This window comes from Silurus aristotelis (assembly GCF_946808225.1).
Source record: "Silurus aristotelis genome assembly, chromosome: 10".
In the NCBI taxonomy this organism is placed as follows: Eukaryota; Metazoa; Chordata; class Actinopteri; order Siluriformes; family Siluridae; genus Silurus; species Silurus aristotelis.
In genome coordinates this window covers 13,943,271-13,970,825 of record NC_139583.1, presented here as the reverse complement: position 1 = coordinate 13,970,825, position 27,555 = coordinate 13,943,271, and the positions used below count along the sequence as shown (strand labels likewise).

General features: G+C 36.6%; 1 protein-coding gene and 1 long non-coding RNA gene across 9 annotated transcripts; one reads left to right on the top strand and one right to left on the bottom strand.

The window, feature by feature from the left end:
- Positions 1-5,280: 5,280 nt before the first annotated feature.
- Positions 5,281-27,131, bottom strand: pias1b (protein inhibitor of activated STAT, 1b). Of its 8 annotated transcripts, XM_083551663.1 has the most exons (17): positions 26,997-27,031; positions 25,325-25,402; positions 16,636-16,743; positions 11,785-12,232; positions 10,106-10,135; positions 9,789-9,873; positions 9,497-9,544; positions 9,054-9,144; positions 8,829-8,963; positions 8,587-8,692; positions 8,403-8,476; positions 7,989-8,149; positions 7,121-7,251; positions 6,583-6,769; positions 6,215-6,354; positions 5,957-5,997; positions 5,281-5,664 (listed from the first exon to the last, which is right to left on the bottom strand). In XM_083551663.1, exons 4-17 carry the CDS (start codon positions 12,227-12,229, stop codon positions 5,383-5,385), a joined length of 1,956 nt encoding a protein of 651 aa, XP_083407789.1. In that variant the 5' UTR covers positions 12,230-12,232; positions 16,636-16,743; positions 25,325-25,402; positions 26,997-27,031; the 3' UTR covers positions 5,281-5,382. The 8 variants fall into 8 exon arrangements, with proteins under 8 accessions (XP_083407789.1, XP_083407785.1, XP_083407791.1 ...); XM_083551659.1 differs by lacking the exon at positions 16,636-16,743 and having other exon boundaries at positions 26,997-27,057; XM_083551665.1 differs by lacking the exon at positions 10,106-10,135.
- LOC310731797 lies at positions 17,370-21,063 on the top strand. The gene is made up of 2 exons (XR_014535294.1): positions 17,370-17,638; positions 17,795-21,063. It is a non-coding gene; the product is annotated as an uncharacterized lncRNA (long non-coding RNA).
- Positions 27,132-27,555: the final 424 nt, after the last annotated feature.

Genomic DNA, 27,555 nt, shown 5'->3' with positions numbered 1-27,555 from the left:
CACTACTAGAGCACACCGAGACACAAGTCTGAGTGCTACAGATATTACTTTATTATTAAAATAAAAAAAAAAAAGATAATTTCATGCCAAGGAAAAACACTACAGACACATTTTTTGCTTTGAGAATGTTGATGGAGAAGTATAGAGAAGGTCAGAAGGAGTTGCATTGTGTATTTGTGAATTTAGAGAAAGCGTACAACAGGGTGCCAAGAGAGGAGTTGTGGTATTGTATGAGGAAGTCTGGTGTGTCAGAGAAGTACCGTATGTGAGGGTGGTGCAGGACATGTATGAGGACAGTGTGACAGCAGTGAAGTGTGCAGTAGGAACGACAGACTGGTTCAAGCTGGAGGTTGGACTGCATCAAGGTTAAGCTCTGAGCCCTTTCCTGTTTGCAGTGGTGATGGACAGGTTGACGGACGAGGTCAGACAGGAGTCTTCATGGACTATGATGTTTGCGGATGATATTGTGATTTGTGGTGAGAGTAGGGAGCAGGTTGAGAAGAGCCTGGAGAGGTGGAGGTACACACTGGAGAGAAGGGGAATGAAAGTCAGTAGGAGTAAGACAGAGTACGTGTGTGTGAATGAGAGGGAGGGCAGTGGAGTGATGCGGTTGCAGGGAGGTGATGAACGTGGAGGAGTTCAGGTACCTGGGGTCATCAGTGCAAAGTAATAAAGTGTGTGTTAGAGAAATGAAGAAAACAGTGCAGGCAGGGTGGAGTGGGTGGAGAAGAGTGATAGCAGAGTGATTTGTGATAGAAGGGAGTCTGCAGGAGTGAAAGGGAAAGTTTATAGGACTGTGGTGAGACCTGCAATATGAAGTATCATAAAAAAGTATCATACAACACAACAAAACCTTTTTATATGTCGTTTTAGTTGATGTTCTTGTTCTGAAAAGTTCCTTTTTCATGTCCATGTTAATCATTTACACAAAAAGTCAAACTGAAATAAAACAGTACATGTTTTTCTTTTTCCGTTTCTTTTTAATTCATATTCAAAAGGTAAGCAAGTGAAACAAAAACAAAAAAAGCAAAGCAGAGTGGCGGGACGAAGCAGTCAGTGCATTGAAAAGAAACTACTATTTTACCTTCGGGTGGGAGAAAATAACAGTTTTTGCATGAGTGGGACTGAAATAGTCCCGTGCAGGTCTCTAGACTACTCATTCTTCTGAGTCACATTCAATTCAAGACTCGTTTAAAATCAACGGGCGATGGTCATGGCCGCGAAGAAGAAAATGCAAACACCATTAAGCAAGAATTTTTTTTTTTCTAATGCAACAATTGTAATATTGAAATAGTTTAAATACTAGTATGCCTTAGGGTGGCTGTGATGAATATGGTAGAGATTCACAATGATCTTTAATTAAAGCTAAAGTCAAAGAATTACCCAAAAAAATCCATAAAATGTCACTGGTGTTGAAAAGCTCTTTCTCATATAAAGGACTAAAAGTAAACGGGCCTGAGAATTCAGAGCAGGTTATAGACTGACTTTGTACACTGCATCACTGTACATGCAGGCCAAACTAACAAAGATGGTCAAAATAAGTTGGTAAAAATGTGGTTAATCACAAATCTAACCTATGATTCATGTACACTGATTCTAATATGATTCTGATATATATACAAAACCACTCATCAGTTATTACCACCTGTGCCTTTAATAACATGTGCGATCTCCCAGTGCCAGCATAACAGCTCAGAGTATTTTATAAAGCTTAAAAATCCAGAGCGAGAGACCTGAACCCACTCCTCAATTCAGAATGCCCAGATCCTCCAAGGTAAATTTGTCCTTGTCCTTTGAACTTCCTACTTCAGGTCGGCTCACAAGTTTTCAATAGTGTTGTCAATTCACAGGAGAGTCAAAGGGTGGAGTCGGTGACCATTGAATCATGTTGTTTGGCATTGGATGCATGTTTTGACTCATCACGCTGCTGAAAGTTCCAACCACAACCCAGATGTAACATTTTGCCAATGGCAGACAGATCTTCAAACAACACCTTCTGGTACTGTGTGTGATCACGGATGAATCTCTAAACACTCAAATTGCTTTCTGGTTCGTCTTTAAGAAAGGGTGCCAATACTTTTGCAGGCAACTGTATCCAAGTATACAATAAATCATAGTTCGTATATATGGTTGTTGGCCTACATACACCCTCCGGCCTGGAGGAACTGAAACGACCTCCCCGATCCTTCTTGGTTCCCCTGCTGTGCTGATTTCCGCTGTGTGGTTTGGATGTAGTCCATTACTTTAATCAGAGGGATTTGTTTCTCCAGTGGTTTGTGCTTTTATTTATTAAGGCTTATAAACCTGGAACCAAGTTTCTCCAAATGTTGATCAACAATCAGAGCCGAGCAGTGAGAGCAAGAGCAGAACATGATTAATAAAGACAGAAATGGCCAATAGTTGCATGTGTTTTATTACAGCTAAACCACTCTCTACATAAACAATTAACATTCATTAGGTAAACAATGTATCCCAAATCAAATAATAAATAATTTGATGTTTTGTACAAACTGATAGTGGCTTGATATACATAATGATTTCTTTCATGATAAAAATAATACAAGAGTTTAAGGCAGAGAGATCTCATGCACACCAGTCTAACCACTACAGCTAAAACGGGTTAGGTCGCTTCTCTAGTGGTAGAATTCTGTCTGGAAACCTGGAACTGGTTTAAGTGTCAGTCGTGTATGGCACAGCGTGCCGATTCTTTAAAATAATAATAATAAATGACAGTGCTTCTACCTGAATCTAGATATGGACTACTTAATCTTAAATGGCTTAAGTTCAGTGTAATCTAATGCCTCACCAAAATGAAATTTCCAGTGCAGAATTTTCTCATGAAGTTCTTAAGATCAATTCATGGTCCCCTCGGTGCACAAGGTTTTCTTCTTCTTTTTTGTTTTTACTTGAATTAACTAGCATGTACTACATGTATAAATGTTGGCCTAAATGAAAAAGAAGATTATTTTCTACAATCGCCACCTAAATTTTGATGAAAGCTTCAATTTATACAGGTAATAATGGCTGTGCATAAGGAGTCAGCGGCAAAAAAAAAAACGGTGAGCCTCTGAACATTTCTAAACATTTCTTAAAATGGGTCTTAACTGTGCCAGAGTTCGTCCACACTCAGCTGGCTTTTAAATGTTTAAAGTGTTTAATTGCAATGAAAATAGTCAAATCTGACACCATCATAGATTCTGGAGATGGAATTAAATGTACAGAATAGACATAAATCAATATGACAAAACAAGGAACACAAAGACAAATAACAGGATGCTTGCTACTAGGCAAAGCACATGATGAGGGTTTTTTTAAATAATTAATATTGAAATAAATGTACAATGACAGTAAAGCATAATTGTCAAACAAATACTAAAAATATATGGATTACAAAATAAATAAAATCATTTTTTTCTTCTTTTTTTTTTTTTTTTTTTAACAAGAGTGCGGGAAAGAGGTGGCAAAGATGACGTGACGTGGCTGTGACCTCACCAGGAAAAATAAGAAACATTTAAATAAAACTGAAAGGTCACTTAAAAAGATAAGTTAAGCATTCTGACTATTAAAAACCCTTCCTTTCTACATAAAGAAATAAAGGTGAATGCCAGGATGCAGGAATCTATTTTTTAGGTTTCTGCATGCCAAAGGAAGATCTAGAGGACCAGCAATATAACAAGGCACAACACTTTTACCACGATTTGAAAAGCAAAATAAGCCAATACAAAAAAATTGTAAGTGTGCACCAGACTTTGAAAAAGTTGATTTGGTTGAAAATAGATCCAAAGACTGAGTTCTTATGTATGTACATTTAGACCATACATACACATATTAATAAAGATCAGTGTTTTTCTATTGGCGTAAAAAAATCTGTAAGTTTTCCTCTCAAGCGGTTACGACCCGATCGTCAATGTGTATTTTATTTATATATACTGTATGTGTATGTATGTGTATATATATATATATATATATATATATATATATATATATATATATATTATATATATATATATATATATATATATATATATATACACACACGCACGCACGCACGCACGCACGCACACAGATTTCATCACTATAAGTAACAAAATATATTAATCGTCAAAATGTTGACTTTCCCTTCAGAGAGATGATTATCACAGTCCTGAAAACTTGACGTTGTAGAAGAGTAGCACATGACACAGCTTTTGAACAGGAAACAGCAGATACCAACACAGAATATAATGTGGGTTTACCATTTCCTGGTACCCGTGCCATTGCTCATAAACTCGGATCAATGCAATACAGCTTTTGTTCAGTCAAATCTACACAGACAACAGAATCATAAAAAAAAAAAAAAATTCTAATGAAACAATTGGGTTTCCCAATGCCTGGAAAGACAGTGTGAATCAAGATCTAATTTAGTTAAAAACTAAAGGTGGACAGTTCACTAGACCTCAATTAGTCTTCTGTTATGACAGAGGAATCTTTAATTTAAACACAACCTTGGATGGCACATCATTAACTATGTTCTGCAGCTACATGACGTTGTCTAAATATACTTCTTAGGTTGATTGATTAACTTCATAAATGCATCACACTATAGTACCAAGCCTTCAATTACATTTCTCCCCAGTTGATAAATTACTCATAGCAAACTACTTATCCCCAAATAATTACCATTATAATTAACATTTAGTTTCATAAGTTGGGAGATGTGTGCAACATGATCTCTGCATAAATATCTGGAAGAAAGAGAAAAAAAAAAAAATCTCTTTCGCATACTTTACTGAGCGCTAGATGGAGGTAAATGCAAAGCTGGAATTAGAGGTGTCTGCCGTTCTGAGCATGCCTCATGGCTAGATCCTGTAATGGCATCAGGAAATGCTTTTTATACAGCATACAAACTACATAACTTAAAAGCATCATAAATTACCTGCACAAGAAAAGTGTCATTAAATAACATATTGACCCTTAAAAAAAAAAAAAGAAAAAAGAAAACTGACTGGGTCTGAAAGAAGTGTTTGAGGTGAAATAAAATAGCAAAAAGAGTATAAAAGATAGAGAATAATTTTAAGTCAAGGGACAGCACATGGAGAAGTGAAAAAACACCTTCAGTATTCACACAAAAAATATGAACTGAAGTCACTCACTGGGCAGGCAGCGTCCTATTGTTTATATACAAAAGTAAAACTGAAAATAGATATTTCTTCTCTGTACAGCGTTTCTTTTTCTTTTTCTTCTTCTTTTTTTTCTTTTCTTTTTTCTTACAAAGGCATTTGTCTTTTTCTCCCCACCCACTTTTCCATCTCGAAAATCCTCCTGAAGCGCACCATGCTTCTCATGTCCCACATGGATGGTGCGGCGAGGCCTGTTTGTCTTTGGGTTCCTGTGCCTGTGTGCTCAATCGAGTGAAATGACGTCTGAGATAGTGCCGAATATGACTGAGGCCGCGGTGTCCGACCGTGAGCGGGCAACACTGCTGTGCCCATGGTTGTCCTGCAGGCTGCTACTGCTTCCCGCGCTGCCATTCGGTGGTGCCAGTGAACTGCTCGGCGCCGTGCCCGTTTGATCCAGGTACAACTGTGAAGAGTTATAGGGCAAGAAGCGGAGGAGCTCATGATCGTCTGATGTTGATGCAGAAGCAGATGCTGCGGCTGCTGCTGCCATAACCATGTTGTAATGCTGGTGGCGAGAAAACAGAGGAAATAGTTTTGCTACTGGATAGTGTTTGTAAGTGTAAGTGTTTTAATGGTCTTAGAATGAATTAAACACATTGTTTTTCTGCTGTTAGAAAGGTTATTAGACCTTTAGGGTGATCTCATACCACCCTGTCCTTGATTAATTCTTACTATAACAGCACGCCTCATTGTGCTTTATTCTTTACACCTAAAACAACTAAACCCTATACAGTATACCTTCGAGTCAGTTCCCTTACAGCTAAGCTTTAAAAGCACAAGGCAGATTGGGAGCTTACCGGATGATTTTCCCCTGGTAAAAATGAAAAGAAATTCAGCTCTGTGGAACAAAAATTAAGAATATAATCAGTAGGACAAATACTGCAAAAATCTGAAGAAATTAGGCACACATCTGCATAACTACCTAACGATAACATCTGCCTTGGAGAGATTAAAATTAGAAGGCAGCGTTTACTGCTTTTTTTATTTTTATTATTATTCCCCTGGAAACACAAACTGTCCATAATTCCCATGCACCCATGAATTTTTCCTCATACCTGACAGGTCACTGGGTGTGTGGTAATAGTGGCGGTAGTCCTGAATGAGAGGAGGTGGAGGGGGAATATAGTTTGTCTCCACTGCTGGCATGCTTGGAGCACGCGTCACTGGCGATGCCTGATGGTGAAGATTCAACACCCTGTTGGTATACAGTTTGAATAAATGATTATTAAATTGAATTGTACTAGTAAAAGAGCTTTTTTTTTTTATTGCTTTCTCAATCAATAGCTATTCATATTACTTATTGAGAAGTAGCTTCTATAAAAGCGAAAAGAAAGTTTCACACAGTTTATGGCAGTTAACACCAATACTTTTCTCATTATTCAGTAGTAGTAAATGTGTGTAATGTAATGTAAAGAAGACGTACCCTTTAGTGACTGTTGGTGAGGTGGGTGAAAGAGATGGACAGGCTCGTTTTGAAGGAGGCTCGTCATCATTGTCATCATCTGAGGAGCTGTCCAGTGTGAGGTCAATCACTTCCACTTTTTTATTGTTGCTACTGCTGGTGTGGGATGAACTGTTTTTGTGATCAGATAGCACTGGTCGACACGAACCTGTTCAAATAACAGACCAACAAGAAAGAAAAAGCTTCACTTCAATTCTAGTTATAAAATATATTTACTTGTGCCCTTTAGTCTGCACACTTAGGTCTCCAGCTCAATATTCTGGTTTAACTAATATCTATCCGGACTTATTAACCCAGATTGCACCATATATTCATTTATTGAAAACCTAGATTACTTTGGGAATAGCAAAAAAAGTGCACATTTAACTTTTTTTATATGAGTAAAGTGAAAAACAATCTACATGTGCTGGCATATTGTTACATTGACAAAGTAATTAACTAAAAGCAGTAGTGTTTGTTTCTTCTAAATGGCAAAAGAGTGAGCTTTAGCATTGCATACCCTCTAAGCCGTTGGACGAAGCTGACACCTCCTGCACCACCTTTTTGGATATCATGGGTGCCCAGCTACCATCCTCCTTAAATTGGATCTCATCGCAGTCTACACAGCTGTTTAAGATCTCCATGAACAACCTACACACAACACCACAAGCAGCTTCCGTTGTAACTCACCATTACTCCTATTCACAAACTTCTTTAAAGCACACACTATATATACAAAATACTGGTACATCTGACTTTTCCTGCCATATGTGGTTCTTCCCCAAACTGTTACCACATAGTTGCACATGCATAACTCTACAGTCTTTGAATGAATTACATTTTCCTTTCCTTTCACTCTTCAACTAGGAGAGCCAAACCTGTTCCAGCATGACAATGCACCTGTGCACAATGCCAGCGCCATGAAGATGGCTTACATCAGTTGAAGTGGACGGTCGTATGTGGCCTGCTACAGAGATCTGATCTTATCACTATTTACACCCTGGGGATAAAGTGGAATGCTGACTATACTCCAGGCCTCATAATCAGTACTTGACTTTACTAATGCCCTTGTAGCTGAATGAGCACGAATCTCCACAATGGTACTCCAAAATCTTGCCAGAACCGTGGAGGTTATTATAACAGCAACTAATTGTGTATAGTTTTTTAAAAGCACATAAATCTTGTAGCCAGATGTCCACAAACCTTTGGCCATATAATAATGTATTATTTCAAATATTAAGACACAAAAAAAATGAACAGTACTTATTAAATTGCTGAATTTGGCTTAGGTGGACTAACAGAAAAAACTAATTAAAAGGCATGTAACCCAATTTCTTGCTTTTTAAAAATATTTTTAAAAATAGAGAATTTAGTACTTGTGCACTGACCCGTCAATGATAAGGTGTTCATATGGAGCTTTCTTGTCGCACACTGGACACACCCAGGTGGGTTTTTTCTCATTCATTTGTATGTAGAGTGTGGCGTCAAAGCACTGCAAGTGCGAACAGGTCAGCGATCGGCATGGAACCATCAGCCGCATCTTCCCCAGCTGTCACATGCATTCACACGCATGCACAATCATACGGAATCAAATCATATGAGCATTGCATTCATCGGTCTGTTTCTTAATATTCATTAACTGTATTATCTATCGGTTGCACAAATCAGCTAAATGATTACAGAAAGTATGGCTGTTTCAACTTTAAAACAAAGTTAAAAAATACAAAGGTTTGTCCAACATAGATTTAGTAAAGTTTTTATAGAAATCGTTCTGTAGACCATAATAGAGAGCGCAAGCATACCGGACAGAGTAGGGAGACTCTCAAACTGGTGGTAGCAATCTCACTGTCAGGGTCAGCAGTCAACTTCTCTTTGACTGTTGATATTTTAAAGAGCATTTTACTATTAACAAATTTAGAACAACGAACACAAATACACTGAGCTTATTTTGGCTATACACTGTTAATAACAACATGTATTACTCACTGAGTGCTCTTGAGTGGTCTGGGTTTCTGATGCCTTTCGACCGTAGTCTCTGTAGCAACACTGAAGACGACTGCTGTCGGACGAGGTACACTGCCATAGAATAACTCTAAAGAAACATCAAGAGACATGTCTTTGAGATACAGGTACAATACAAACTTTTTTTAAAAAGTGATGTCATTTTGTTGCATCTTTTAATAAAGCAATGTCAACAGCACCAACTGCATCGTTGTCTTGTTACTAACCCTGCCGATTTCTGATGTCCAAGATACCACAATAGTGTTGGGCACTGTTGTGGATAAACGGACCAAAGAGGTAATGTTGATGGGTCTGCTTGGTCTTTTTGGCTCTACTCCATTTTTAGTTGGAGGAAGATAGCCCTAAGGAGAATAAAAAAAAATAAATGCATGACACAAACAAAAAAATTTGAAAAGATTTTAAATAAGTGATTTTGACAAGCGCCGACTCACAGGGAGGTTACAGGGCTTTCCGTTCACTTTCACACAGAGGTTTGGTGGGAAATGGTCTTCCTGAGGACAACTCGTCTCTGATAAACAAAACCTGCGAAAGATAAAAGTGGACAGGAACTGCGTGTTATATGGTAGGGCTATCTAAGAAGTATGTGGGAATGATCTTTACAGGCCTGAAACCCAACCAGAAAAAGCACTGGAATGTAATAACAACCCAATGCAATAAGGAACAAATAATACATTTAAAAAAGTAAACTTTCCTTTGTATAACTATTGTAGAAATAAAAGAAGAATGGGAACAATGGGTTTTCTTTCTTTTTCTCATTTAAACTTCCACAATAAAATGATACAATACATACAATAGTCTTTATAATAAAAGGACTACCTATAATTAACTGCTTTTGTGGTTTGCTGTGAACGAGAAAAGGTGTGTAAAATTATACCTTAATTGAACCTGTACTGAAAAGTCACATTTGGTCCCAGAAATGTCCCTATGAAACAAAGAAGGGGTAGAAATGAAGGAGAAGCAGTAAACCATACTCAACATTTCAAAAGACAGATAAAAGCACTTGGTAAAATGATTATATCTTTAAAACTCAATAAATTCATCTATACTACTAGACAACCCTAGTGTCCTCGTTCACATTATTCTACTATAAGTGTCCCTACTGATTTCCAAACTCGTCATGGTTATTAACGATGCTAAACAAATCAATGCTCCTCCCCCATACTTACATCGAGCTGCTGATCTGTTGTACTTGCTGTGGCGTCAACGCAAATGCAAAGCATGTTTCCTGAAACCTCTGATTGTTGTCTGAGGCTGGAAAAACAATTGCATCCAAGGAAATTAGGCAGATAACAACATAAGAATACAACTAAAAGGGTGGTGTGAAGGGTATATTTGATAATGGCTGTTAGTTTTTTACAGTTATTTTGGGAAGTATTGTGATATTTGAAGATTCTAAGAACTGAACATTTTTATTGACTAATTCTCTTCAGTGGCATAGCACTCCAAATACAATTCAAACTGTACATGTCCAAAAAGAACTTACTCAATTTAATCTGCTTATAGTAAGGAAGAACTTGAAGGAAAGAGAGACAAAGAGAAAATTATTCATTTATACATTCATTAGAATTGTTTTTTTTTTGTTATTCCAATATTCTCATTCTTTTTTTTAACCCAACGTAAGGGAAGTGCATGTTTGCAAAAGGGTACTTAAGTGATTACCGCTTTTGTACAAGATCAGAACAACAGTAGCATGCTTATACACCACAATATAACGCTGAACTGTTATATATAAATAATAAAAAATAAAGAAATAAAGGGGGGGGGGGGTCCTTTTTTTTTTTTTTTTTTTTTTTTTATAATAACAGAAAACCCTTAAAATTTATACTCTGTGTTTTCCCTGAATCTGCTTCAATAGAGGAAGTCCATTTTCACAACCATGTTATTATGTGTTAAAATGTCCCATTTACTTTCTATATTAAAACATTTATTTCACAGCATTAGACATGCATCATGATATCAAGCGCAGGTATTTCTTTTACAAAAAGGGAACAGACTTATCTGTCATTTCTAATTTCTAAGTTGTTTTAGTCTTTATATTTTAGGCTAGTTTCAGTTCATGTAATGTCATGAGATCGATGGTTGTGATGGTCACATCGACCTTGCTTATATTTGAAGTTTAAATATTTGTATAAATTAAAAAAGTAATGCTTCCTTTTACTGCTAGTTTTCACCCATCTGTACCCACATGCACTTAACTGAGATAGGGGTGTAACGGTACACGTTTTTGTACTGAAGGTTTTTTGGTAGAGTGCTTTCTGTTGGGTACACATGTGTACCAAAAGCAATCCGTCCTACGTGCAAAACAAATTTCCCACGGGAAAGCATTGAGTGGCGGACCGCAAGTTTGTTTAGTCTCTGCCTTGCACTTTAAACGCATTTTTAAAAATGATGATAAAACTTGAATACAACTGTGCCTCAAGTATAAAAAATTAAACTAAAAGTGAGCACAGTGTCACTGTGGCTTCTAACGTCGTACCGGAAATACAATTTATAGTGTGTCGAAATTCAGTTTGTTGTGCGTTATTTTGAAATGGATTCTTTAGCGTCTGCTTCACTTGTTAAAGTATGCTGAGATAAATAGTACAGTTAAGTAGATCATATCTTCAGAAAATGTAATATTATATGTAAAACATATACACTTGTATTACCCAAACGGGGTCCAACAAATGTCAAATGATGAATTAAATTTTCCATTTATTTCATTTTATTTAATCAATTTAATTTGTACCAATTTAAATGATTGCTCAACTTAATCAATATAATATAAAAAGTGTATTGTATTCATCTGATTTATTCTATTTTGGTTTTATATATTTTAGTTTTATAAAAATCATCATTATTTAACCAACCATTTTATTTAATATTTATTACAATTTTAAGTTTTGCATTTCTTCCCCTAACTGTACTGAAATGAAACCGACCCATGACTTAAAAACCGAGGTATGTAACGAACCATGAATCTTGTGTAGCATTACACCCTTAAACTGCACACCACCATCTTTCCAATGATACAGCCTCTATTATATTTAGCACCACAGCTATATATAGACTCACTGGACCTTATCCAACATGATAAGCCATAAATCTTTTCAAGAGCACCTTCCTGTCACCAAGTAGAAAGAACCTTATGGGTCTACAGTGTGAAAAACAAAAATCACTTACCCAGACTGGTGGGCTTGATCAGTTCATCCAGCACATCATAGAAAGGAAGCCTCTGGAGCTTGACATCTGGATGGACAGGATGCAGGGATGAAGGAAGGTGTGGAAGGCCCAGCTCATGCTTGGGCCCCAGGAGAGAGACAGGCAGCAGAGGCGAAGGTGCACCGTGGCTGTCAAACCCGAGTTGAGTGAGGCTGGCAGGCAAACCTGCAGACGTTACACCTGTTGTGGAGTGGACCCCGGGAAGCGAGAGGTCTGTTGGGGACACCATTTTTGTGGGGAAGCGGCGACGGTAAAGCTCCTTGATCTTCATCTGTACAGCAGGGCTGCAGCCAGCTTTCAACAAGTGGAGTGCTTTGGTCAATAGTTCGTGCTTTCTCCCGTGCTTATTGCGACCAGCGTATCCTAGGAGTACTTGCAGTTCAGAGACACGCAGGCTCATCACCATTTGCTGTTTTGCCAATAGAGAGAGTAAAGAGGGGGAAAAAAGTTATTTTATTGCAGTTGTGGTATTATACTCGTGCACCAGAAAACAACTGATTTTAAAATGTAAAAAAATATATATATATATTTATTCTGTTACTGTGGAACTGCGCTCAAAATCCTGCTTCTTAGCTTCTCAGTTTAAGCATATAATCTATAAGACACCATCATGGTGATACCAGCACAAATTTCTTACATCAGATTAATAACTAGATAAAAAGGCAAATAAAAGGAAGTTCTTTAAGTGGAAGGTTCCAACAGCAGGGGGAAAAAAAAACCCAAAAAAACAGACATTATCTCATGAGAACATGAAGTTCTAAAGCGTTATTATTTTCCTGTGATGAGGGTAAAAACTCATTTTACTTATCGCAAATCATTCTTTTATTATTACAAAAGCGCTTACAATTCTTGAGCATTTTAACTAAACCACCTAGCACCCAACATTTGGTTTCTATTATAGCTGGTCCAGGAGAGAGCGAAGATTGAGAGATATTGGGGGAGGGGAAGACTGAATCTAAACTTGAACCAGCGAGCTTTCATAACAAAAGCAGTGAAGCAAAGCTCCAATAAAAACAAAGAACTGCAGCCTTAGCAGCTCACATTTCTCCATCTTTGTAACCACTTTCTTGCCAGTTTACTGCCAGCTGGACTGTTCATGTAAACACATTTTTATTAACCTGCCCCCTCACAAACACAAACATGCTGTCTAAGACAGGAAGGCCAGTCACAGACTCTCCTCCGCTAATGCCACAAACCAACTTCTGAAGAAAAGGAGACAAGTTTAAGACGTGTATACAATGACAAAATTGTGACAGACCCTACCATGACTCTAAAAAAGGATTGTTTTAAAGCAATAGTAATGCAGAATTGCAGCATGAGCTAAAAAAAAGAAATCAGTAACTAGTTTATCACCTCCAATGATCACATTGATCATCAATGCCTTATGTTATGACAAATAGGGTATAATGTCTACATGTCAACGTAACCCAAATACGAAAATCCTACAGAACAAAAGCAAAACTAGCAGTGGTCCACCAGTTAATAGAAATCAGATGTTCACTCACGGCTGTTGGTTTTGCAAACACACCTTCGATTAGGTCCAAATTACACATGCAACTCATTTCAAATGGGTGAATAAATCAATGATACTTTATCTACCATCAACTATAGTCTAGTTGAGAAAAGTAATGAGCCATCAGTAGCTGGTGTAAAACATGTATAACTTTTAATTGAGATTGCGTTCTATGATGGCCACAAAACTCCACAAAAGGTAAATGTTCACTGAGAGACGAAAACTTAAAAGTACCCAGTAAAAGAAAAAATAGAATGGTTAAAAGAACCACCACCAACTTTCTAATACAACACAGAACTTTAGCAATCATTATAATAAACGCTCATTCCCTCAACTGCATTTTTTTAGTATGTCTGACAACGAGTCTCAAAGATGCACAGACAATTCCTCCCAACAGAATAAACTTCAATACAGAGAAAGACGAAGCCCAATAGACTACAAAACTTCAAGTAGGTTACAACAGCATTTTTCTTCCTAGAAAGGTTGAAAAATCTTAATCTTATGATTATGCCATAAACTGATTTGTTCATTTCCATCTACAATTTTAGCTTTATCTGACAAGCTTTTATATTTGAAGATACATTTCTCTTATTTTTTAAGATATTATATATTAAGATATATATATTTATAAAAAAAAGATTTTTGGAGCTCCACTTATCAAATCAAATTAGTGAACCAGATCTAATTTCGCTGCGGCCCGGGTTCAATTCCCGGTCAGGGAACCGAACCCAGCCATTAGGGTTGCACAAGCCATTGCAGTCTTAGTGCCGATCCCAAGCCCGGATAAATGAAAAGGGTTGCATTAGGAAGGGCATCCAGGGTAAAAAAAAAACAAAAAAAAAAAACGTGCCAAATTAAACATGCGGATCACGAATACGGATGATCCGCTGTGGCGACCCCTAATGGGAGAAGCCGAAAGATATACATATATGTATAATCAAAACACATCTATCTATCAGTGATCCGTGTGCAGCTGGGGGTATTCGACTACTTACATTGACCATTTCTGACAATTCTGACCAAAAATAGATGAACAGAAAATATCTATGTGGTCACAAAAACAGCACTTGGCAGCTAATAACATTCCACCAATGATTTAAGCTGCCCCAAGACACACTGTGATTGACAGCTTAAAAACTAGTTTGAAGTATTTAAGTATTCAAATGCTGAACTAAAAGAAAAGAAAAAGAAATGTGTGGCTTTAAAGTAGGTGCATGTCATATGCTCTTTCTGCCAGTTAGACCGCGAGTTGACAGGGTAAGTCTGTTTTATGTAAAATAAAAATAAAAAAAAAAAGTAAAATAAATACCTTCACTACCCTTCAGCACTGTTTTCACCCTCTAAGAATGTGTAACATGTAAATATATATACTGACCACAAAATAAATAGAAACATGCATTGCCACTGGCTGGTTTGTTTATCCAGCCAGACTTTCACTTAATTAATAACCGAGTGAACCTTTACCACTTCTACCTTTACTCATTTTAACATGGACATTGTGCAAATGCACAGACAGTAACTTGGCTCCAGCTATATAATCTGCGGTTTGCTGATAGCTCTAAAAGGAAAGGTTAATTGCACTCGAAAAATAATACTCTGGGAACAACAAGACCTAACAGCTATCAAATATTAGTATTGACTAGGCTCTGTTAGTCTATACTGACTGAGGTGCATTTCTGTATCATAATTTGCTTGTGCAAATCATATTATATAGATAGAGCAGTACCAAGTAAAAGCCTAAATTTGCTGACCAGATTAAGACAATTTCCCCCAAAAGTAAACCTAACTCACATGCTTAAAAAATTATGTATACGAACATACAAAAATATATACAAGTATGTATATATTATATTAAAATTAGACCTGGTTCACTAATTTGATTCAATGAGTGGAGCTCCAAGCGAAAGAAGAGTAAAAAATTTTTTTTTATAAGAATAATTATATATAGAATAATTATATATAGAATAATTGTGTGTGTGTGTGTATATATATATATATATATATATATATATATATATATATATATATATATATATATATATATATATATATATATATATATAAAAAACCTCACTGGGAGGTTTCATGCCACTTAAAACTTTCAATTCTAGAAACAAAATATACAAATATATCTTAATAGAGTTAACTTTTAATTATTATTATAGGACAAATGTATCTTCAAATATAAAAAAAACAACAAAAAAACACTTCAGTTCACACTTACAAGAACTGAGTTCTTAAAAGTCACACTTTCAGTCACCGGAATTACTGTAAGTCAATATCACACCAACAAAGAACGGGGCTGAAAATTAAACTTCAGTGTCTTCAGTTGCAAATATGTCTCATAGTTATCACATGAGGAAGTAATAATTTGTGATTATGCATCCTGACACACCTATCTTAACAGCATGGAGAATCTACCTTCTAGAATAACTAACTGCAGCTGTCTGTACAGTATTTTTTTAATGGTTTGAAAACAATTATAACTGGATTCAGTTTTGAATTTGTATTATGTAAAAATGTTTAAGACAGTTCAACAAGCACTTACACATACACTGTATGTAACAACCAATTTTATTTCTATAGAACTGATGTACAATACAGACAAAATGCAAGTTGCAAGGTAAGGGGGTGCTACAACACGTAACCATAATGCATTTAGGGCTGCAACTAACGATCCTTTTGATAATCGGTTAATCGGACGATTATTTTTCTCCTCGATTAATCGGTTAATGTTTGATTTATTAATGAAAAAAGTGCATTTAAAGGTTTATGGTTAGAGTTAGTGTTGTAGAATGTCCAAAAAAAAAGTGTAAAATCTGTTTACGGTCTGGTGTTTGACTTTGGCAGTCTAAAACCTTAATGCTGATGCTTTTCCCTGTATGTTAGCAAACAAATGAGTTAATTCTGCTGCTACCATCTTGAATTACATCATTAGTAAACCTATAAGCCTGACTGATAAACATGGCAATGTTTTGGATCATATGCAGATCCTTTCTTCCTCCAGTCTATAAGCCCATCACTTTAGAAGAGGGTAATTTAACATTTACGGCATTTTGCTGACACCATTATTTAGAGCAAATTTCAAATATGTCTTTATATACCGGAGCAGTTTAGGGTTAAGGGCTAAATCGCCAACATCTTAAACAATAAGCTAACACTTCTTGGTTCCAGAATTTTTTTGCGACTGATCGTTATATTTCTACATGAATTCCAATCTGGCCTTCTAATTCATACTGCTGATAACAGGTTTGCATCTTGTGGTATAGCCTCAATATTTCTGATTTTAAAGTCTTTACCGTTCTGTGGAGGTTGTTGTTAAAGACTGTTTGAGGTTTTTCTTTACAGCTCTCCCGAGGTTTCGATCATCAGCTGCTGTAGTTTTCCTTTGCCGACACATTCTTTGTCTGTTGAAAAATAACCCAGTAGTTTCTCTATTTTTCATGACATTTCAAATTGCTTTATTGTCTATGCCTAATGCCTGTTTCCTCTTTTCTCAGCTTCAAAATCTTATTCCCCATATACACCTCTCTTCATGTTGACCTTTTTATATATTTTTTTAACAGCAAATGTAGTAAAATACCACAGAGTGCTATTTATAAATGTAATTTTTAATTGGACCTAGGAGAACACCTGGGTAACAGGAAACACCTGTTAGTCACGTGCTGCAACATTTTTGCACACCTTAAGAATAAGTGGTCTGATATAAAATGTGCAATACTGAATTTTGACATAAGAGTATATCTTGAACTCTATATTAAAATCTAAATGTCAATATCTCTCAGTCTACAGCAAAAAATTTTTATTGCTCTTGACGGTTTGAATGTTTCAGGACTGTATGTGAACTTTAATGCAGATTCCTGAACCTTAAACATGTGACCAAGCCAACCACAGGGGAAAAAAACCACACAGTGCAGAGAGAACGTCAGAATCATTTCCATCAAAGAGGTAGAGTTTAAGCTACACCTTTTATAATAAATAAATAAATAAATAAATAAATAAATAAATAAATAAATACAAACAAAAAGGGACAACCACTATACAATGCAGCATGCACAAGGCAGAGATGCCTTTCATAGCAGCACATCAATGATGCATGAACATTTAAAAACTAAAGCAGAGAAACCTCAAATATACTGAACCATTGCTGTTATGGCATCGATTTACATTTCACTTACAAAGCTTGATATTTTTCCAATGCAGTTGTAATAATATGTGGAGCAATTTCATAGTTTATTGGTGCTTATTACATTCAGCCTGTTTCATTTAGGCTTGTTAAGATTAATGATAAAGCAGCTTTATGTGAGGCTGCTTAAAAAAAAAATGTCTTAGCTAATTCATTATTTGTAAGTTAAGCCAGTAGAGCAGCAAAACAGTTTTGTTTTACATTATATTACTAAAAACATTAAAATAAATAAATAAAAATGCTACAGCTGTAATCATGTATAATATTTAGAGGATTATGTACATTACTGTACACAAAAAGCTAACTATACTATATATTTTCCAGAAACTGTTACAAATTTGGAGGCACACAATTGTATAGCGTGTCTTTGGATTCACTTACATTAAATACAATTTTCCCTTAATTGGAACAAGAAGACCCAAAGCTGTCCCAACATGACACTGTCCCTATGCCCAAAGCAATCTCCAAAAAGACATGGTTCACATGGGTTGGAATGGAAAATCTTAACTAGACTGCTATAGACCTCAACCATATTGAACACTTTGGGATGAACTGGATCGCTGACTTCACCCAGACCTCCTCGCCCTGAATGTGTACCTGACACTATGTGAGCTCCTGTAAGCATAAATCTGCACAACCACCTGTTAAGATCTAGTGGAACACCTTTCCAGATCAGTAGAGGCTATAATAATAACAAGAGGCAACTACATGTGGAATATGATGTGTATGGTCAGGTGTCCACAAACTTTTGCCTGTATTGTGTACATGTAATCATTTCTAGACGTGCTTATGCATGATGTAAAACATCAAATCAAAGCAAGACCGTGGTTTGCGTGCACTCCATTGTTACTTAAGAGAATGGCATTTCCCGTCATTAATCACACAACTAACTACACTAAAATACCGTATATAAAATGAAAACACATACGTCTCAGTGGTACAACTGAAAAAAAGCCTTGGGTCCATCATTAGATTTTTTGAGAGAAGTTTGAATCCATCGAAACAGGAGCCTAGAGGGCAAAACTACCAACACAATTCCAAAAAAGTTGGGACACAGTACAAATTGTGAATAAAAAAGTCTTTTTACATATTCAATAATTTACAAATCACTATAATTTATTCCCAATAGAATATAAATAACATATCAAATGTTCAAAGTGAGACTTTTTGAAATGTCATGCCAAATATTGGCTCATTTTGGATTTCATGAGAGCTACACATTCCAAAAAAGTTGGAACAGGTAGCAATAGGAGGCGGGAAAAGTTAAATGTACATATAAAGAACAGCTGGAGGACCAATTTGCAACTTATTTGGTCAATTGGCAACATGATTGGGTATAAAAATAGCCTCTCAGAGCAGCAGTGTCTCTCAGAAGTCAAGATGGGCAGAGGATCACCAATTCCCCAAATGCTGTGGCGAAAAATAGTGAATATCAGAAAGGAGTTTCTCAGAGAAAAATTGCAAAGAGATTAAAGTTATCATCATCTACAGTGCATGATATCATCCAAAGATTCAGAGAATCTGGAACAATCTCTGTGCATAAGGGTCAAGGCTGGAAAAACATACTGGATGCCCGTGATCTTCGGGCCCTTAGACGGCACTGCATCACATACAGGAATGCTACTGTAATGGAAATCACAACATGGGCTCAGGAATACTTCCAGAAAACATTGTCGGTGAACACAATCCACCGTGCCATTCGGCGTTGCCGGCTAAAACTCTATAGGTCAAAAAAGAAGCCATATCTAAACATGATCCAGAAGCGCATGTGTTTTCTCTGGGCCAAGGCTCATTTAAAATGGACTGTGGCAAAGTGGAAAACTGTTCTGTGGTCAAACGAATCAAAATTAGAAGTTATTTTTGGAAAACTGGGATGCCATGTCATCTGGACTAAAGAGGATAAGGACAACCCATGTTGTTATCAGCGCTCAGTTCAGAAGCCTGCATCTCTGATGGTATAGGGTTGCATGAGTGCGTGTGGCATGGGCAGCTTACACATCTGGAAAGGCACCATCAATGCTAAAAAGTATATCCAAGTTCTAGAACAACATATGCTCCCATCCAGACGTCGTCTTTTTCAGGGAAGACCTTGAATTTTCCAACATGACAATGCCAGCCCACATACTGCATCAATTACAACATCATGGCTGCGTAGAAGAAGGTCCTGGGTACTGAAATGGCCAGCCTGCAGTCCAGATCTTTCACCCATAGAAATCTTTTGGCGCATTAGAAAGATGCGACAAAGAAGACCTAAGACAGTTGAACAACTAGAAGCCTGTATTAGACAAGAATGGGACAACATTCCTATTCCTAAACTTGAGCAACTTGTCTCCTCAGTCCCCAGATGTTTGCAGACTGTTATAAAAAGAAGAAGGGATGGCACACAGTGGTAAACATGACCTTGTGCCAACTTTTTTGAGATGTGTTGATGCCATGAAATTTAAAATCATCTTATTTTTCCCTTTAAATTATACATTTTCTCGGTTTAAACATTTGATGTCATCTATGTTGTATTCTGAATAAAATGTTGAAATTTGAAACTTTCACATCATTGCATTCTGTTTTTATTCACAATTTGTACAGTGTCCCAACTTTTTTGGAATCGGGTTAGTAGCTGTGCCCACTGATAGGAGTGACGGCATACTCTCTCTCCTGTCAATCACAGCATTATTGACCAAGCTTGTTTCAGTGAGCTTCTGTGTGCAGAAGACGACAAACAGCAATTTGATCCGAGTGCATTACCCTACCCTGTGACACATCATTATCAGCTTGTAGGGTGTATTGGCTGAATTTACATATCTCATAAGCACATACTCCAAACAGGCCTACACCACAAACCCTTGTGAAATATTGCTCTCTCAGAATCGATTCTCTGAGACAAAGTTGCATAAAAGAAGTCACAAGCATTTACTGCACAGAGACCACAGACATGCCTACTTGTTTTCTACTGGCTCACCTAAATAAAGTTGTCATGAAGTGAAAGCAATTGTTACCTGAAACCAAAAGGTTTCACATCCTGTGAAAATTCCCTTCAAGTCAATCTGTTTTTCTGCCAGGCGATTTTTATTTAGGTTTGATCTGAATACTTGCTGAGCAGTGTAGCCTTCAGGGGTCTCTTGTATTGTAAAAGCTGTAGGTGGTGGCACCTCTGGTGTAGTGCTATGTTGTTGCCTTATGGCATGCAAACAATTTTATGGAAAAATCCTACAGCAAATTACTAAACTGGCACCTGTGATCTAAAACTAGAAGACATCGACGCAGAGTCCTGACCCCAGGACTGTTGATAAGAAATAAACAAGATCTCCAGAGAAAATGAGCATGAACAGAAATGGACTGAAAATACACACATCAAACAAACTAAACAGGGGCTATTTAGAGTTCAGGATGAGTTCACTGCCAATAACTGACTCCACTAGTTACACTACTAAATATAGAAGGGTCACCTTCTCCTTTCACTAATCATTTCCCCTGAATTATTTATATGATACAACAATGTATTAGTTTATCATCATGGCTTTTAATCATCGTTTACAATTTATTTCACTTTACTCTGAACTTGTTTACAAACTTTATACTTTCAGTTCCTGATTTAAAACTTCTTTATTTTCCTGCTTTTTTTTGTTTTCCCGTTTTAATGGTTACTATGAGTCACAACATTTTGAAATACAGAAAAAGCCAGACAAACAATCACACAGAAGGAAGCGTCTTTAAAGGGGATGTTTTTCTTCATAAGTTTTTCTCCTTTCTACAAGAAAACAAGCTGGCAGTAACAATGTATTTAAAAAAAAAAAAAAAAAGGTTTTACAGGCACTAATTAGGTTTTCGAAATCAAATAGAAAACCAAAAGGGTCACGAGGCAATCCCTGCACCGGTATAAATCAGGAAGTCTTAGCTCACATCTACTTGTGACAAAATATGCATGTGTTTTATAATATGTTCCTTTTTTTCCTTTCTTTACAAAACATTAGTTTCGCAGGAAATGGAGACGGTTACAAATTATACACAGGGAACTTCCTCACAGTCCTACAAAAACACCTTGGTGTTTGTGCTTTTCAAAACAAAGAAGTTGGAAAATGTTTTGCAGTTTCACCAAAGTAAAAGATGATAGTAATGTTCTGCATAGGCTTTAACTTAAGGCCCAAACCTGAGGCTGTTTCATTCGATCCCCTCGTTTCAATTTAAGACCAAACCTGAGTTCTCACAAACTCCTGCAATATGCTATATTCAGAATTGCATGCAAGAGTCAGTAAACAAACAAGTAAACAAACAGTACACATAAAAACACAGCAGTCCCCCTTCAAAAGAGAAAAACGCACATAATCACAACTTATGAACATACCAGGAAGTGGTAGTTCAGTGTTTAAGGCATTGTACTTTAGAACGGAAAGTCACAAGTTCAAATCCCACGCCCACCAAGCTGCAACTGCTGGGCCCTTGAGCAAGGCCCCTAACCTTCCCCTGCTCCGGTGTCAGTCTCTCTAAATAAGGGCGTCTGCCAAATGCGGTAAATTTAATTATCAGTTACGAAATAATTAGCAGTTATGAACATAATTTCCTCTTGAAACTTCATAACACAAGTTCACACCTATAGCTGCAAAACTATTTATACAAACAAATCCTTATCAGTACGATCATTGGCAGTTGATGGTTGCAGCCGTCCTCCATGTCTCCCTTAATCATTTTTGCTTTGTCTTAATCATTGTGCACAACAAGCTATCTACATTTACTCATGAGATGTGTGTGTGTGTGTGTGTTTGTGTGTTATCTGTGTCGAGACTGAAAAAAATTTAATAAATTTGCTTGTTATCTATATCTATCTATCTATCTATCTATCTATCTATCTATCTATCTATCTATCTATCTATCTATCTATCTATCTATCTATCTATGTAAAACTTATTTTATATATATATATATATATATATATATATATATATATATATATATATATATATATATATATATATATATATATATATGTGGAAGTATTTTTTTTTACTTACAAAGACAAACCCAATCTTCAGCTATTCAGGAAAAACTTACCAGAACCCACCCGCAAACCTGTGAGCTTTTTCAAGATTCGTCATGCTACAATCAAGCAGCGGACCTCTAACATGTAGCACCATAAGCACAATGACGCATATTACACAAATACTACACTATTTTATTATTTTCATTCAATCATGATTACAATAAGGCAAGTAGTAAACTTCCAACTAACTTCTATTGTGGACAGCGCTGAATACAGGTGTGAAGAAACCAAAATAGTCCACGGCATATATAACATCACATGTGCAGTGTGAACACAAATGCATCTTGATGGAAGGACCAACTCATTGACTGCATCAAGTTTCCAAGTCCAACTGTAACATTTAGTGATTTCATGCACAGCATCATTAAACAGACCAACACGCTCCATTTCTTTTTAAAGCTTTCTGCATACACAATGCCATTACTTGGCGGTGTCTTAAATACATTTAAAAGTTTGTATTAATCTAGACTAGTAGTCAAACACACCTTTTGGTAAGTTATCACATTTCAAGCACGTACTGTATTAGAAAAACCATTAGTGCTCGGTCAGTAATAATGGTCTGGAATAGTATTTAAATGCACAACGAGAAACAATGTTACTTTGTTTAGTCCGTTGAGAAGACAGTGTTACATACTGACTACACTATTTATGTTAGTATTGCATTATTAATACCAAATAATGCCATCTCATTTCATAAATTAAGCAGTCAAATATAAAATAAATGTGTATTACTTTACACTGCTATTATCTACTCAGACTAATGGTTGCCACATCCTCGTCAACATGCGTGTGGTGCTCTGCAGTAATGGTAACTATTTAGGAATCCATTGAACTGAATCATACACAAACCATTTGAAAGACGAAGACTTAGTCATAGGAGTAAAACTACACCCTCAAAAAAAAAAAAATAATAATAATTCACACTCTGCTGCTTATATACAGTGATATATTATTACCATTATATGATTTTTGTGATGATTATCTTTTGATTATATTATATTACCAGTGCCAAACCAGTAAACACTTCAATATTACCAGACCCCCAGGAAGCTCCAACACAATCGCACACAAACACCTCACTTTCGGTCAGGGTAAAAGGTGAATGTTTTGAATGTTCTTTAGTATTAAATAATATCTATCTGTGTATTTTGGACACAATATTTATTAGATATTTATAGAATATGAGAACAAAAAGAATTCAGAAAAAAGTGTGCACTTTCAGGCTCCACAACATATTAAAACAAAGTAAATTAAAATAAATACGCCTACAGCAAAAAATCTAATCTAAAAAAAAAAAAAAAAGTACAAATAACATCATTGTCAAATCCAACTCGGCTCGCAGGTACGCACGGGACATAACACTTATTGATGCTACATATTTACTGAAGGTACATTCAAGCTGCATTCGGTATCTGTTTTTTTGTCAAACATTTTTTTAAAAGAACTTTAAGGCTCTTTACACCTACTCAGAAATACAAATGCATATTAAGGGGATGTTATATACAGTGGTCCCCCGGAACTGTATACGAGTTCCTGAAAAGCCGCAAATTTTTAATAACGTAATAGTGTACAGTATTTGACCAAATACATAGTTTAACATGTTATTCCTAACGATCCAGAACATTCGGTCCCGCTGTGCATTCCCACAAATTTTAGGATAACCCGCAACTTGCTGTTAGTTAGATTCCAAATGAGAACCCGCGAATTTTCCGAGCCGTGAATTATCGGGCTGAAACGATTCCTTGAGTAACCTGAGTAATTCGATTACAAATGCTTCGTTTAGTCAATTTAGCTACACAGCGCAGTGTTTTCCACAGAACATTATTACTGACAAAGTAAACGCTGTACAGAGCATTAACGTTTTCTTTAAGTCATTTGAAATTGACTTTTAGATTTTTATTCATATACAGAGCGTTCCAAAAAGTCCTGCCACAGTGGCCATGTAGAGCAGGTAGTGGAGCACGTTTTTGAAGCTGGTGATAAACACGTTGGAAAACTTCAAGCAGTTTTTCCCGGAAGAAAAGAATACCACATCACGATAATGTGGGAGATGTAATAAAAAAAAGAGTGAGAATAATGTAGATTTTTATTAAATGAATATTTCCCCATTTTTTGATGCAATATGGTAAATAACTGCACTAAATGGCTTTAGTTTTCACAGATATTCTTATATGCAATTTCAGCAATAACAATTTAAATTTTTCTAAAATAGGAAACAAATTACTTGTAAAGAAAAGTACTTCTTATATGTTTACTCAATTAATCGATGGAATAATCATTACAATACTCGATTACTAGAACAATCGATAGCAGAAGCCCTATTTTTACAGCCCCTGATATTGTGAAAAGCTCCGTTCTTGATAGATTAAATAGTTTATTGCAATTTTTAAATGGGGGGGGCTGTCATTCCAAATCACACAGGTCTAGTAAATACTTCTACATCAGTATATTACATAGTTATACTGTACACAGTTACAGACAGTACAGTAACAAAGTCAAACACTACACATAAAAAATTGACATTTTCTGGCAGCATCCACACTGGTTGTGCACTACAGGGACATTAACTGTGTCTCAGTTGTTCTCTCACCTCCTACCTATTTCATTATTCATTTCATTATTCAGTCAGTGTTGATCTATAAAACAAAGTGTTAATCGTATCTAAATTGAAGGGAAACGCTAATGACTGAAGACTGCACTTTACTATCACTTGTTTGCACTCAGTGCTGCTTATCAGAACATACTGCTAACCAACAAGAAAACTACTCACCGACTCATTTATTTTTTGTGTAGTTCGATATCTTGTGGTTGGAGCAGTGTTTTTACTGCTGCCAAATAATATGTAGTTCTGTTGAAAAAAAAAATAACAGTCTATTTAAAAACAAAATGGAATGTGCCATTATGTTACATTTATGACATACTGCTATCTTCTCTGTGTTCCTGTTCATAAAGCCACGTCTTCCAATTCCATATCAATTATGTAACCAACAGCGATGTGCTTACAGCCTAATGCAAGCTGTTTTCACAAAAATAAGACTTGGTTACTATAAACAGATGCAACCAACTTGACAAATGGATAAAACATAGCAACAGGTCAGGAATACTGGGATCTAAATAGTTTCTTTTACTTGAAATTAGTTCAGTCTGTCTGGAATAATTTTCATATAAACTGCACATGAAGTCAATGTGAAAGCAACTTTAAACCAGTGCATAAACTATTGTCAGAGGTCAGATGGTTCCCTTCTCAGCGTTTTAAAACTGATTTGAACCTGATTCCATGTAAAACAACAACAAAAGACATGCAGTGTGTGCAACACGTGGATGAGTCAATAACATTCAAGAAATATCTGAAATCATGACCCTTCTTTGGAAGTCTTTTGCAAATCAATTCATCAAGCAAACAGTGATGTATAATAATATTACAATGTAAAGTTCAAGATGAAAACGATCAATGTATTAGTGTAGCTTTACTACCACCACATATGTACGTCTAAACAGTTTCTAACTAAATAAGCGACTGACACAGGGAACGATTCAATTCGGATAAAAATCCTTTCGTTTTTTTTACTTAACCACAGGAGCTGAAACAGATCTACCAGATCTCCAGACATCAAACAGATTTTTAGACATTTTACTAGAATTAATCAAAACATGCATTTGCAGGTAAGAACACGTTAAGTCATAAAACAAGTGTTTGTTTTCACAGCACTCACTCAGCTGCTGGTCCCACAGCTAATGCTATCTGGCCATTAGCAGGTCCGTCACGGCAGGAGACAGAGCTAGCCCTTAGGATATCACCACATTCAGTTTGTGTCACTCAGGCATGAAAAGAATAAAAGGCTTTCGCCGTTTGCGTTTTCACTAAGGTGACATCTTTTTACCATTTATACGGTAGCCATCTCTAATCCATCCTATCGAGCTACAGATATGGATAATAATACTCAGTTTGCTAGCCGGCTGGCAAACCCACACAGCCTACGCACACGGGCGGAGCGAGACCAGCTAGCTCCAGCCTGCTGCTTCTGACTACACAGTGGTTTAGTTCGGATACCGCAGGCCAATATGGGCAAGAGAGCGGCTTGGGACTAACCTACAACCTGTGTCAAGCCTATAAGACTGTTTTACAGAGGTTTCCGCTGAAGCGAGCTGAGCTGAACGATGCTGAAGAGGAAGCGGTTAGCTAAGCTAGCTCTCTCTCCCTCTGACACAACTAACTAGCTCCGTTAGCTTACAGCCTACCTAGTTGACACCAGCAAGTCCGAACATCACAACAATAACAACGCTCCCCCGTCCCGCAGCACAACCCCAGACTTAACCAGAACTCTTCAGACACATTTGGCAAACCGGCTCATATAAACAAAACACCCCTGAACACCAGAATTAGTCGGGAAAAACATCAATTCCACGATATCAATAGTAAAATTTTCTGGGCTACGCTTTACCTTCAATTCCGCACTCTCCGCCATCTTGTTTCTCTGGCGCATGCGCGGTAGGCCCTCGGCACGTGAGCGAGCCGCGTTCCTTAATAACGTTCCCTCGGATTCAAAATTAGCGCCGAGTTTCTCAAATGAAGCCTCGGTATTCAGATAGGCCGGATCTGTAGAGCCGAACTAATGAGACTGGATCATTGCAAGGATACAAGAAATACCCAATCACATAGAGGAGGCGAAGGAGGTAATAAAAGTAACACCAAATGAAAAACACCATCATTTCTGCTTGGAAAAAAATAAATAAACACAACCCAGGGTCTGGGATTGCTCAAATATAGAAGACTGGACTTTCTCTATGATCACACCAAGACTGCATTTATCTTTGGTCCTTTCAAGAAAATAATATAATAGCAAAGCAATTAGAAAGGATTACTTATTGACTAGTGTAGTCAGTGGGAGAATATTTTCCCTGCTATTTAACACAGACCGTTTAAGTGCCAGGCTTTTATTTGGTTTCTGCTTATATTGGATCTTTCCAATATTGACATGCCTTTTTAGGTTTAATCACACG